This window comes from Myxocyprinus asiaticus, chromosome 1 (genome assembly GCF_019703515.2).
Source record: "Myxocyprinus asiaticus isolate MX2 ecotype Aquarium Trade chromosome 1, UBuf_Myxa_2, whole genome shotgun sequence".
NCBI lineage: Eukaryota > Metazoa > Chordata > Actinopteri > Cypriniformes > Catostomidae > Myxocyprinus > Myxocyprinus asiaticus.
Genome location: NC_059344.1, coordinates 52,457,585 through 52,472,532, shown reverse-complemented (window position 1 = coordinate 52,472,532; position 14,948 = coordinate 52,457,585). Strand labels below are relative to the sequence as shown.

Here is a 14,948-nt window from a genome sequence, read left to right as displayed (position 1 = left end):
TATAAAATTGACTGAAACATTGTTAGACAACTCATTTGTTAGACTAGTCTAAAACAGTTTAATGCAACCGGCCCGAAGTCGCACCTGAATTTAAGTCACACCTGGTCAAAATCACGTTGTTGCGAGCGAAACAAACAAGGCTTAGGATCTACAAATCGTATCGCAGTGTTTTCGGGCTTGTTTTAATCAAAAGCATCTATAATCGTCTATAATAGTTTTTCATATTATGTTTGTTTCACCAAAAAAAAAAAAAGACAAATAAGCCACATCTGTGAATACATTCACCGGCCACTTACACCTGTACATCTATTTACTCATGAGATTATCTAATCAGCCAATTGTGTGGCAGCAGTGTAATGTATAAAATCATGCAGATATGGGTCAGGAGCTTCAGTTAATGTTCACATCAACCATCAGAATGGAGAAATCAGATCTCAGTGATTTAGACTGTGGCATGATTGTTGGTGCCAGAAGGACTGGTTTGAGTATTTATGTAACTGTTGATCTCCTGGGATTACCGCAATACCAAAAAAATTTAAATGATACGATATCATCTTGTTGCTAATTTCGGTACCATATTACAGTATGCTGTCATTAGCAAAATGATATAAGATGTGACAGTTTTGCAATGAAATCAATGACAATTTGAAAATAAAATAAAAACCTCTGGATCTGGCCAAGTGTGATCTTTAAACAGCAGAAGGATGCAATTTTATTAAATAATATACAGTCGCATGTGCTGCATGCTACAGAATGAACAAGAGGTGCCGCTCTGCTCTGTCATATGATCCCACACACGCGCACACGCACACACACACGGGCGCACTCATGCACACACACTCAACAAACGCAACACACACTGCTGGTACTTAATTTTCATGCAGTGTGTTTAGATTATAAATGGCTGTTAACACTTAAATGAACTCCTCGGGTGCAGCGTGGAGATTTGAGCTCGAGAGTTGCAATGGGAGTATCCCAGCATTAATGGGAAGCTTGATATAACTAACCCCTAAAAACAGGAAGAACTCAAAGGTCTGTCAAAATAAAAGTCCCGCTAACATGAAAGTTCTATTCAAATGGATGCGTGAAATCGAAGACAGAAAAATATAACTACTGTATAAAAATGTAATATTAAAAAAGTAGCAATAATAACAATTATGTAATATTAAATGGTTGTATTATTATTATTATTATTATTATTATTATTATCCATAACAATATCACAAATGCAAGCAGCCTTGTGCCACAGGTAATCAGATCGGCATTAATACTGTGAAGCTCTGTTGTGTTTTAAATTTAAATCTTCATTTTTTTGTAAAAAATAGAATTTTTTTTTTTTTTTTTTTTTAAACTGTATTAAACACCATTTGATCACAAAATTTAATTAAATCATTTAACATGGAATCCAGAAAATACAAACAGAAAACGCATAATTTGTATCTGTGAGATTTTATGCAGTTCTTTTAATCAAGTCATTTTCTGTGTAATTTCATAACAAATCTGAGGCTTTTTATTTGTTGATTATAGTTTTTAGATATAGATTTAGTATCGATACCGAGGTACCAGGGCTGATACTTTTGGTATCGGAGCAACCCTAGTCTCTAGAGTGTAAAGAGAATGGTGCGAAAAACAAAAACATCCAGCGAGCGGCAGTTCTGTGGGCAAAAAGGTTTGTTAATGTCAGAGGAGAATGGCCAGACTCGTCCAAGCTGACAGGAAGGTGACACTAACCCAAATAACCATACGTTACAACAGTTTTATGCAGAAAAGCATTTCTGAACATACAACACGTCGAACATTGAGGCGGATGGGCTACAGCGGCAGATGACCCCTCCGGGTACCACTATTGTCAGCTTAGAACAGGAAACTGAGGCTGCAGTGGGCACAGGCTCACCAAAACTGGACAGTAGACGATTGGAAAAAACATCGCCTGGTCTGACAAATCTGAATTTCTGCTGAGGTACACAAATGATAGGCCCACTGCAGCCTTGTTTTTTTGTTCTTGGCTGACAGAAGTGGAACCCAATGTGGTCTTCTGCAGTTGTAGCCCATCTGCCTCAAGGTTCGACACACTGTGCATTCTGAGATGCTATTCTGATCACTACAACTGTACAGAGGGGTTATCTGAGTTACCATAGCTTTTCTGTCAGCTCGAACCAGTCTTGCCATTCTCCATTGACCTCTCTTATCAACAAGGCACTTTCATCCACAGAACAGCTACTCACTGTTTTCTTTTCTTTTTTTCGCACCATTCTCCATACATTCTAGACTGTTGCGCATGAAAATCCCAGGAGATCAGCAGATACAGAAAAACTCAAACATGCCCGTCTGGTGGTTCTTTGCCTCCACGTCATGCATTTAAAATAGTTTAACGCACACCTAGCCTATCCCTTACTTATTCAAAAATAATGTCTTCCAGAGACTTTGAATAAAATGCACGAGTCATATGGACTACTTTAATGGTGCTTTTATGGTTCTTTTATGTCATTTTTTGGAGCTTAACAAAAACAAACACGACTAACACACAATATCGGATTTGGATCAGGCTCATCATGCCGATCCATGATCCATCTAAAAATGTCAGTATCAGAGCTAATACCGATCCAGGTATCGGATTGGTGCACCCCTCGTTATGACGGACAAAACATTTAAACTGTCTGCAGAAAATAATTTGTAAAGGCAAAATACTCATTAAATAACATTAAAATGCCACTACCGTCTCTATGACTGATGTTTTCATCTGTTTGTGTGTAAGCTTGTGTGTTTTGGTGTGTCTGTGTGTGTGTTTGACCGGCCAACATCAATAATGTATATACAGTACAGTGTTTCCCCTATTTGCATTTTGAAGCGGCATTGTGCCACTGCTGGATTATGAGCACCGTTTTTGAGATTTCACATGGTTCATTTAATATTCTTGATGCAACATAACGCTTGCCAGCCCCAGTCAGCTGTGCATTTTGTACACTGCAAAAGAGACCCCACCACACACACACAAATACACGCATTTACTCATAGTGACGTCACCGCATAACACACGTCAAACTCGCTTCATTTCAAGTGGCCCGCAAGCTAATTTCTGAACAATCAGTTAGCGCTTTCCTCATGAATATAATTGAGCCTTCCCCTGTCATCTGTATTTTTTGGAGTGCATTTTGTTCGCTTCAAAAGCGTAATGAAACAGCGCTACATGGGTCAATTATCAACACGGCTTAATCATTGCAGCACGAGGGCAGAGCAGGTGCGGTAATTTGCGGACAAGTCTCAACCGCACAGACTATTTTAAATGCACTTGTGAACCAGTGAGATGTGCGGTGGGGATTGCAAAACACATTTGAATGATGTACAGAATTGTCTGTTGCAAAACTCTTATGTCTCGGTGATGAAACTATAGTTAAAAACAAACAGCACCCACATTCTAAATGGCACTGACAAAGAAAACATAAATTAGAAGGCTTTTCAATTCACAGATCACAACGCTTACAAAAATGTACTATGGATTTACTGTAGTAACACTAACTGTACTGTATTACCTATGGTAGTTGTGGTAGTAGGTCGCTTTGGACTATGGGTCACAGGACCTTTTGGATGATGGAAAAAACATGACTTATATATTCCAAAAAATACAGTAGAATAATTAACAATATTACTTGGTAGAAGAACTGCACTAAATTCCTATAGTTATAATTAAAGATCGACCGATATTGGTTTTTAATGACCGATATGATATTGATTACTTGTGTGTTTAAGTGTCCGATAACATATGCATAACTGATTTTCAATTATTGTTGTTTTCTGTTTTAATATTGTGCACAATCAACAAAGAATTAATTTAACTAGTTTTAGTTGCAATATGCACTTGTTCAAAGCTCCTCACTTAGTCTAATTAATATTCAAAATGTAAAGTCTTTGTCCAAATTTATTGGTAAACCCAATATTAAAAAAGCAATAACCGATAAAGTGGAAAATATCGATTAAAAATATTAATCAAACTGATTATCGATCTCATTATCTCTCATAATCATTTAACTCTTTATCAAACATTAGTGACTTTTAACATAACGCTATTGCTATCGTTGTATAAAACAGGATGTCTGCTTCACATTATGCCAAAGAACACTTCTTATTCTTTGTAAAAAATAACTGTAAAGCACAATTAAACTGTCGTGGCTTAAACTGGGTTCACACACTGTACGATTTTGGCCATGATTTTGCCATCGAAGACAATTTTTGGGGAATGAACCGTGAAAAATGTTTCTTGTCGTAGGGCAAAATCGGCAGTCTTTGATTGCTTAGTGTGACATGTTCACCAAAAGCTGATTAATTGCCTTTGCGATGAATACTAGCCTCCAATGAAGTTCTGGCAGTATCAGAAACTTTGCGTCGCAGTGCTACATTGTGAATGCTCCTTTGACGGTCAGATGAGTTAAAACCATGTGTATCATACAGTTTGACATAATGTGGCACAGTGTGCCATGGCTTTTACCCAAGATTTCACTGGGATCATATCGTACAGTGTGACAAGCAACAACAGTAAAGAAACCAAAAAATCTTAGTTACTGCTTAAATGAATGCTGCATGATATTAAAGAGATTGTTTGCTTGTTACAAACACTGAACTTGAACAAACAGGCAACCAAATCGAACACAATCCTTCGAATGAGACAGACAAATAGTGCAGTGAATGTTTGACAAAACCTAGACAGTTACTAGGCCAACATCCAGACAGTCCAGACTTCCACCACTATAGACACAGCCATGCCTATGGGCTAATATTGGACAGGAAACCTTACTGATGGACAGTAAATGATCAATGGAGTGACCATTGTGAAAAATCTCTGGGTGAGAGTGTCTTGTATAATATCCTCTGGGTCATCTCTAGAAAACTATTTCGCCCAGATGACTTTAAATTAATTGAAGATGTTCTTCGATGACCTGGATAACCAGCAATCTTCACAGGCCATGAGGAGAAAGAGAATGGACTAATAGAGAACACAGGGAGAAATGAGGAGACATAGGGGGAGAGAGAGAAGCATGCCTCAGAGAATGGAGGAGGGGTCTTGCCGAATGGGACTTCAGTTGGGGGGGAAGAGGAGGGTCGGGAATATCACAACAATGGAATCGGCACACAAGCCCATTTTATTGGAAAAAAAGGCTTCTCTCCTTTCCCTCTGTCTCTCAGCTGCCGCGAGGCTTAGTTGTGGAATGGAGTGTGTGTCCCACAGAATGAAAGACTGTGTTAGAGGTCACACGTTCGTGCCCCAGGCACGGTCACAAATGTGTGGGATCTGGAAGGAAACAAATATTTTCATCTACCACACACAAAAACACAATGACTGCACTTTTATTTTTAGAGGTTTATCTTCATGTCTATGTCCTGATATTTTTTCTCACAGAATTCCACTAAGTTGCTTCTACAGTGGTTTCTTTAGCTTTCTCTCTGTCAATCTTTCAGTACCTCTTTCACCTAGCTGAATTTCTGTTTCATTTCACTGGGACTCAGAAAACAGATGCAGAATGGGACATCATCTCATCCTAAAGTGCTGAGGCATAGGCCTGTCATGATAACTACTACTTTTACACATACGGGCTTGTTCACATTAATGGGCTCTCCTCTTTCATTCGGCTTAAAGCCAAAATGTTCCCACACCGGAGCTGTGGAATGCGGCTTTGAAACCAAGTCCATTTGGACTTATTCTTCCAAACTTTCTGACTGGAATTATGCAGTCGTCGGGAAAAACACCTATTAGTCTCGAGTAACACGTAATCTTCATCAGTCGCTGTCCACTCTGTGTGTGTGGAGGAGCTGCCTGAGCCCCAACCCAGAAGCAGCGCGGCTGGTTAAAATGTTGGTGACATTCATTCTTATGTAAACACACATGCATGTAAACACTACGGGCAATATCGAGGTCAGCAAAAATGATCGAGGTCATGTCCATATATCGTTCGATAAGTCAATAATGTAATTATCGTGACAGGCCTACTGAGGCACAGTCTAGCTTGTGTTATTGTTATAGAGTCAAGTCAACAGTGGCTGTATTATTGCTCAGGTTATGAGTTTGTGCAGTGGTCTGTTTTAAAGGGGTCTGGATGAATCTGATGAGACAGGGCTTTGTTCCCTATCATGGGAATTTCAACACCACACACCCTTCAGAACTGAACCCCTGCCCTTCCTAAGAGAAAGTTAGTCCATACTGGAGAGCAATCTTCTGGACAGAAAGGGACTGTGTGTGTAGATTGTGGTGTGAGTGAAAGAACAAACCACGGCCCATCAATCCTTGTCTTTATAGATGCTTTGAGCAACAGTGTGATGACACACTGTCATCCACCTCCTACCATTAAATGGAGCTTTATTCCATACAAGCTATAATTAAAATAGAGACTTTTAACTGCAACCACCAATTCTTGCAATAATATACGAGCAACACCTAGTAATCATTCTCCACCTGAAGGTAGGTGTGTCTGTCTATGAAATTATTTTTTTAAACCAGGACTATGCTTGGATTTGTAGCAAGTACATATGACGGTTTCTGGCCTGGTTCTCTTGGATTGTTCCGTGCCCTCAGAATGATCTCAAACTGACGCTTGGATTTTGGAGAGTCAGATGTACAGTACAGGTCTGCGTTTCCCAAAAGCATTCTCAAGATTAAGTTGATCATAGAGACCATTGGCACCAATGGTTTCTACGATCTACTTAGGCTTATGGTGATTTTGGGATACGCTGCCCAGTACATTTGCCAAGGCAACATGGTCGTTCATGCAGAAAAGTGGGTAACAATTTACAATAAGGTTCCATTTGTTAACATTAGTAAATGCATTAGGTATCATGAACTAACAATGAACAATGTATTAATATGTTGAAATTAACATTAACCAATATTAATAAATGCTGTAAAAGTATTGCTCATTGTTAGTTCATTGTAACAGTTCAAGGACGGTCAACATAAAATTTAATCAGAAACGTAACTTAAAACAAACATAAACAAACACAGACACACATGCAACGTGGCCACTCTCAAACTGCCGCCTTCGGCTCGTCTTTATCCCCCTCCCGGCTGATTAGCCCGATCCAGGGCCGGCCGTGTGACGCATTCCCCTCTCTTCCTGGAGGGGGGGCGTTGCCCTTCTGGCCGTGCCTGCCGGCAGGTCTTCCCCGCATTTTGGAGCCCTGGGAGAGACGAGGGGAGGGAAAGGGGAGAGGGAAAGAGCGAGGCAGAGCGACAGAGAGAGAGAGAGAGAGAGAGAGAGAGAAAGAACTTGCTCGCCAGCTCCCGGACGTGCTGTTGCCCGGTCCTCAACCGCTCCTCTGCCCCCTGGTGGACGCCAGCTCACTCCTCCCCTACCGGATGGCAGCGAGTTCTCCGGCCCCTGGTGGACGGAACCGCTCCTCCCCTTCTTTGGAGGATGGCAGCGGTTCCTCCGGCTCTCGGCGGCCAGCAGCGACCCCTCCATCCCCAGGCTCCCCTGGAGGATGGCAGCGGCGAGGACTCCGCGACAGCACATCCCTCCTCCCTCCCAGGTTTCGGCACCAATGTAACAGTTCAAGGACAGGCAAGGAGGCGGCGGGAACTGGCTGAACAGTCAATGTAATGTTTAATCAGAAACTTAACTTAAAACTACCATAAACAGACACACATGCAATGCGGCCGTGTGCATCTCTCTCTCTCTCCCTCCTCCTCATCACATTCATGTTAACTAATGTAATTAACTAATGTTAACAAATGGAACCTTATTGTAAAGTGTTAGTGAAATGTGGAAAGTATTTCATAATGTCAACAGAAAAAATAGGGGTTAAACTATCAAAACTAAGACAGGGCATGGTGTACGGTCAAGTGCATGGCATATATTACATTGTTGGCATCATCTTAAGCCAAGATTATTCAGAATCATCATTATTAACAGGGATGTCACCAAATATTCAAGACTACGGGAACTTAACGTACAAGTTTAAGCCAGCTGCAACAGTGGCATCACAAAAAGTTGCAAAAAGCGATACAGGAACTGAAATGAGTCTAAATAGCATGAAACGCCACATGCAGATGTGGATTGAATGGCTCCAACCCAAACTGCATGGTAGAATCCACCAGACTCTTCTTCTAAATACAGGCCATGTGCGTGTTGGGGTTTGTATGGCTCAAAGACAAACTGCTTTATACCCACTCTGTATGAAAGAGGAGCAGATGGTCATATTAGTGCTGCTGGCAAGATGGATCTTAACAGCATGAATTAGCACATCCTCCATACAAATGAGAATGTCCTCAAATTAGCTGACAACAACAATAACATTTTATATCAGCAGTCACGCTCGATTTTTACTGCGTTGAGATACAAGGTGAAGTTTTTACAGTGTCGCTTGCTGTAGTAGCGCTGTGGTAAGATGGCTCAGTTTGGGTTTAGTTTCCACTTCGACAACAGGAAGAGAAGTGCAGCACAGATGTATTCAATTAACAACGCAAACTCCAGTCAAACCAACCTCAAAACTCAATAACATAACTTTAAAAAGACAACAGAGTCCCTAAAGCTCGTGCATGATCATTGATACAGTTCTTTAGAAAAGATAGCGAGGGCCGTAAATAACTTAGGAGGCGATAAGCTTCCTATATCGGTAAGGAAAGTGAAAGATCCGCTTTTTCTGGGTCGGCGTGATGATGCAGATTTGGGCGCAGGTGAAGACGCTCAAACAAAGGATATTAAATGTGCTGAAACACATTCCCTTCCCCCTTCGCGGATCCCCTGACCGCCTTATTGAAATCCCTTACCTGCATGTGTAATGTCGGACAGGTCATAGTTCCTAGCGGTGCGGGGGAACTCCTTTAGTTTACGGTTGGAGAGGATGAGCGCGCCGCTGGACGCAGCCTCCTCGAGCGCTTTCTCAACACTCCTGCTGGCCGCTACGGTCGCCGGCAGCTGGGCTCCATCCCCAGCAGCCATCAAACACTAATTATTTAACAACAGGCACCCCTTCTAAACGTTCATTTTATCCAAGGAAGCTGCTCCAGTTTTGTTTGCCAGCGGGGAAGTAAGTTTTTGTACTCCAAAAGTGACGTTAAATCCAGTGACTGAGTAAAGTTGCGCTCAAGGCAGCGGAGCGATGAGTTGACAGTCAATCTGCTACTGGAGAGAGCATAAACGGGAGGGGCGGAGTTTACGGGATTGAGCAAGTCTTGATTGACAGAGCGGCCACACCCAGTACGTATGGGCTCAAAGCGCTGCAGTCATCGAAACGGGGAAATGATAAAGCCTTTGGTCGCCTGGAGGTTTTGCAATACGCAAGAAGTTCATAGCGAACAACATTATTTTGCATTGTTTACATATTGATGCATTCTGATAAAAATGTTGAAAACATTTACAACAGCAAGACAAAGCTTATATCACGAAGCATTTCTCTGTTTCTACATCTATTAACATGACATGTGCACTAAGTGTGTGTGTGTGTGTGAGAGAGAGAGAGAGAGAGAGAGAGAGAGAGAGAGAGAGAGAGAGAGAAGGAAATGTAGTACATAAACAGTACATTAACAAGATGATTATAGCATAGTTCTCCAATATTTTGCTTTGTACAGTATGTAGACCAACCTCTCCCATCATCTAATGAGTGCATGTCTAAACTGAAAATACTAATCTTAAAATCTAAAAGCTGTCTTGAACTTATTTATTTATTACAAAGTTTAAAGTTGTAACTGGGGCATTTAAGTATAAAATATACAACTGATGATAATCACTCAAAAAAAACCTCTTTGGCTTAACTTGATTTAATAGTGGACAGTGGTCCCACATGTTTGAGATGAGTTTTCTGAATTTAAAATTATTATGCAATCTCAACTCAAATATGTCCTGTAGATGAAACCTAATGGCACTTTTCCACTGCACGTTACTGTTCGACTCGACTCAACTCTGCTCACTTTACTTTTCTGAGCTTGCTTTTCCACTGCAGTTTAGCACTTCCTCAACGTGGGTGGGATTATAAACTGATCGTCATAGTTGCGCCGCCTCTACTGCCGTGACATCATCTTAAACGCAACACAAACATTACTGACCATAAACAATTTAACGACCGCTAGCTGTTAGCTACTAGCTCATGCTGCATAAAGCAGCTGTTGCATGGTGATTTTACACAAATGTAACAGTTAAATTGGCCTGGTTGTTTTAGAAGCAAGCTTTCCAGTAGCTGGTCAGCTAAATAAAGTGAAGCTTTCAAGCAGAATATAGAGTTAACGTAACAAAACGTACCATCCTCCATCGTGGACTCCAACAACGGTGAGTCCAGGGCACTCTCCCTCCCATTGCTCACCGGTCTATTGCCATAGACAGCGTCGATTTGGTCGAACCATTTCCACTTTCTTCTGTTTGAACCACTCCTGCTGTTGTGGTCCTTGATGGTTCTGTAGTCACTTTTAAGGTTTTTTAACTTTTCCCTACACTGTTGGTAGGTCCGGTGGTAGCGGTGTGCAGCCAACAGCTGAGACACTTCCTGAAAGACTTTTAATTTCACGTCATTTCGTTCGTCGCTAACGAGAGGAACGTCTGCACCTCGTTTATTGACCACAGCGTGGTTTTGCGCACAGCCATTTCTTTTTACAATTCGAAAGTCGCGTGAACAAATTATATTGTTATCGCTGTTGCTAACTTTAAAACTAGCGGGTTGTTGTCCCGTGTCGCAAATCCAGTGACGCTGGTAGTGATGATTCTCTCTGACCAATCAGTGATCTGCAGGGTTGACGTCACATTTAGTATCGGCTCAGCTTGCTTGGAACCTCGACCGAGGTGGTACTCAAAAAAGTACCAGGTACCGGGTACTATCCACAGTGGAAAACCCCCAAAAAGCGAGCAGAGTTGAGTCGAACTGTAACGTGCAGTGGAAAAGCCCAATAACACAACAACAACATTTAATTTCTTTTATTTCTCTAAATACTGGCTACTAGTGATAATGCATATTAGCATGATAAATACATGCTAGTGATTCTTGAGCAAATCATTCTTTTGAGCCAATTCTCAGCAAGTAACCAGTCGAGCTGATTCACAAAATCAAACTGAATCTAACTTTAGTTCCGGGTTGATTGACGCAAGACACGCAGCTGAAGTACTTGTACTGACTATGCATGCAGAGCGTCGAACTGTCCGACTCAAAAAGAACCGAATGAGCCGTTCCCACTAACTGCCGAAGTTTGCTGAGTATTAACGAGGATTTATGTGTTGAGACGTTAATGGGAGTAGCCGAATAAAACATTTATACATAGCATACAGATGTTTTTTTCTATGTTATTTTTTAATTAGTTAAAAAATATTCACAAATGAAGGTCTCAAGACTTAAGTAGGCATTTTTACTTGATGTTACTAATATACATTTTAATAATATATTCGTTTTCTAGTTGTGTTTTCTATTTTTTTAATTTGACTTTAATAAGATTTTATGAGTAGTTACCACATGTGTAGCTAACTGAGATGGACATTTTCAAGAAATCTGAAATTCATTAACTTATGTGTCAGCAACAACATACTAAAACGACATTAAATGCAGACGACTAGTAGCCTCAGTATTTTCGGTCGTGTTATGCTAAAAAAGCCGATGAAAGAGTTGATCCTGAAATAATGAGCATGCGTGTGTTGAGGACTTGAACGAGCCTGGGGCAAAATGTAAGTTTCTTTCATAACAAACCAAACGTAGGCCTACTGGACATATGCTTATGACTAATTTTATTAAATAACATTTTTATTAAAACATGACTTACTTTTCAGTCGACAGATGTGAATGAATTTTATTTTATTGTTTATTGTGCAAGCAGATTATGTTTTAAATTGTTATAAGATGAATCATGGTTTCTGGTGAGTTAACTAATACTAGTCTATTCTCTTTATATGCTTTACACACATAGAACATATCTGAATTTGTGAATCAGTGTCTGAATTGGGTGCTTTAGGTACAGAACTGTAGAAAACTTACCCAAGATGATATCAATATTTACCAGTCATAGGCTATGGTTAGTACTTAGCATAGCAATTCCTCAATAACTGAATTATGTGTTTTATGTGCTTGTTCTCAACCTAAGATCAAGCTCCACTCTTCACCGTAATGGTAACCACCAAAACACCAACGTAACAGAAGCTCTTCTAAATCTCAACATAACAAAACATTAAACACCAACAAGTATCCCCATTATATTCATCTTGCACAAAAAGGCTTAAAATAACACTTAATTTTATCATTTACTTTCCCTGTTGTGTCCCATGCAAAGCATGCTACACTCAGAAAAAAAGGATTTGTGTAGGTTGTTCAGTTCAATTAAAAAAGCAGCACAATTCTAGAAAAAAATTTCTTAATTTGATTTCATTATGTTCTGTTCAATTAAATTTGTATAAATGAAGTTCATTCAATCAATCTGAGTTAGCATTACATGAATACATTTTGTAGCATTGATGAAACTGGGCAGGAGATTTCCAGTTCCCAGCATGCTTTGCAGTTGACTGGATAGGGTGAACAAATGTTGAAACTAAGTGTTATTTTGTGCATTTTTGAGTAAGATAAGAATAGGAGGAGATTTGTTCATATTTAATGTTGTGTTATATTGGCATTTAAAAAACAAACATTTGTTAGGCTGGAGGTTTTTGTGGAGTTACCAATTCGGTGAAGATTGGCACTTGTTCTTAGGTTGAGGATGGACTCTCACATTTGGTGTTGTTTGATTTGAGTGCTGTTTAGCTTTATTAACAGTTACTGTCATTATATTTATTCACCTGGCATATATTAATGGTTGATGAAATTAATCTAGTTGAATCATCTTAGACAGTTAATTAGCTCTTAACTAGAAGATCTAATTTGAGTTTGTACAATTAGAATAAGTCAGTTCAAACCAATTCTATTTTTTGTTGGAAAAATGTAATTTAATTGGGTGCAAAAATTTTCCTTGGTTTAAGTTCAGTGAAATTATATATATATATATATATATATATATATATATATATATATATATATATATATATATTAGTGTAGGAACTCTCAATGCTACCTTAACACCACAAAAAGTATTCATGTGGTCCCAACTCTAATGCATTAAGTAAACATCAGTTATGCAAATTTAAATGGAAAGAACGCAATGAAATGAAGTTGTGACCAAATTTTATAGAATTGTGTTGCTTCTAGTTCATTTTAATTAAATAAATTAAACATGCAGCAAAAATCCTTTTTTGAGTGTAGAGTTTGTGTCTTTTTGTCTGTCTGCTTGACAGTTTATTGATAAAGGATACTACAGTATTTGTTGTGTGTTGTTGTGTTAAGATATCTTTGAGCAACACATTAGCTCACAGAGTATGCATAAAGCTTTGACAGATTTATTGCTTACTCATGCATGCTGAATTCCTGTTGTTTTGTTTAGTGTATGTGAGTTCACTATTTTGGGCCTGAGAGAGAGAGGGGCAAAAAGTGGGTCACAAAATTATCCACTGTACCATTACTCCCCATGGAACAAAACAGAGAGGATGAGAGGGATCGAAAGAGCCCAGCGGAAGATAAATGATGAGAGGGCCGCGTGAGAAAGAGTGGTGTGATGATGGATATTAAGGTCCAGTCTGGGTCTGTGTAAAAACACATGTTAGGAATACAATCTAAAATTATGGGATTATGTTATGGGATTCTTTTTTTCTCTCTCTTTTTGTGATCTCCTAAGCTTTTTTTTTTTTTTTAGGCCTTTGGTTAGCCTTAGTTTTTGTTGTATACTGTATTGATAATTGCTAATCATGTAAAACAGTATGTGCTCTTTTGTTATTGTTGGTAAGAAAATGTCTGCTAAGAACATAATTTTATTAGCAGTTTGTTATTCTTATAGTAGTTCTTTACCACCTTCAATTTTCATTACTTCATCAATAAGGTTTGTAGTTTACTAAATGTTAAGTAAATATAAAAAAAATTGTTCAATCAAAAATGAAAATTATCTCATTTACTCACCCTCATGCTATCCCAGATGTGTATGATTTTCTTTCTTCTGCTGAACACAACGATTTTTAAAAGAATATCTCAGCTCTGTAGTTCCTTACAATGCAAGTGAATGGTGATCAGAACTTTGAAGCTTCAAAAATCACATAAAGGCAGCATAAAAAGTAATCCATAAGAGTCCACTATTTAAATCCATATCTTCAGAAGCGATACGGTGTGGGTGAGAAACAGATCAATAAGTCATTTTTTACTATAATTCTACAGTTTCACTTACACTTTCAGAATGTGAAGAGGAGATTAATAGAAAAATATTAGTTTTAATATTAGTTAATCATGAATATTAATATTCAATGACTGCTTACAGCTAGCACCAACTGAACATGAATCATTTTGTGTGTGTGTGTGTGAGAGTGAGTGAGTGTTTGCAAGAATAAAACAGGAAAAAAAAAAATCTCTCCCACTCAAATGAACTGAAACACTTTTGCAATACCACCATTAAGTCCACCATTAAAGTACTAGAGAATTTTTTTTTTTTTAAGTCATGCATTTAACCATAGACACAAACACATTACCATTAATATTTTAGAAGTCAGATTTGTTTTCAATGAAGTCAAAAGTTTCCAATGTAGACAATTTTTTTCAAAATACATTATCCATAATCTTGAGCCTTTCCTAACCATCATAAATCCTAAACATATTAAAGCTCTGTAATTGAGGTCATTTCCTTCTTGGGCTACCTGCCATTAATCCAATCAAATATGCTTCAGTCAGTTTGTACTGTATAGAAGAAACACTACTTAATGAATCACTAGTGCCACTTGTGATGAGAGCCATATAAATGACTGAGAAGATGCTCAAAATTTTAGGAGACTCTTTTAAGAATATATATATATATATATATATATATATATATATATATATATATATATATATATATAATACAAATATATGCAAAAAAATATGTATATATATATATATATATATATATATATATATATATATATATATATATATATATATATGTGTAT

General features: G+C 38.6%; 1 protein-coding gene across 3 annotated transcripts in view; it reads right to left on the bottom strand.

Moving 5' to 3' along the window:
* lrch4 (leucine-rich repeats and calponin homology (CH) domain containing 4) overlaps window positions 1-10,248 on the bottom strand; it is a 69,435-nt gene extending 59,187 nt beyond the window's left edge. For 2 of the 3 annotated variants that reach the window (XM_051698300.1, XM_051698291.1), the window contains exon 1: window positions 8,756-9,115. In XM_051698300.1, coding sequence (XP_051554260.1) covers window positions 8,756-8,927 — 172 coding nt within the window. In that variant the 5' untranslated portion in view covers window positions 8,928-9,115. Of the gene's footprint in view, window positions 1-8,755; window positions 9,116-10,223 lie in introns of those variants that run through there. The other variant, XM_051698311.1, reaches the window with a different exon arrangement.
* Window positions 10,249-14,948: the final 4,700 nt, after the last annotated feature.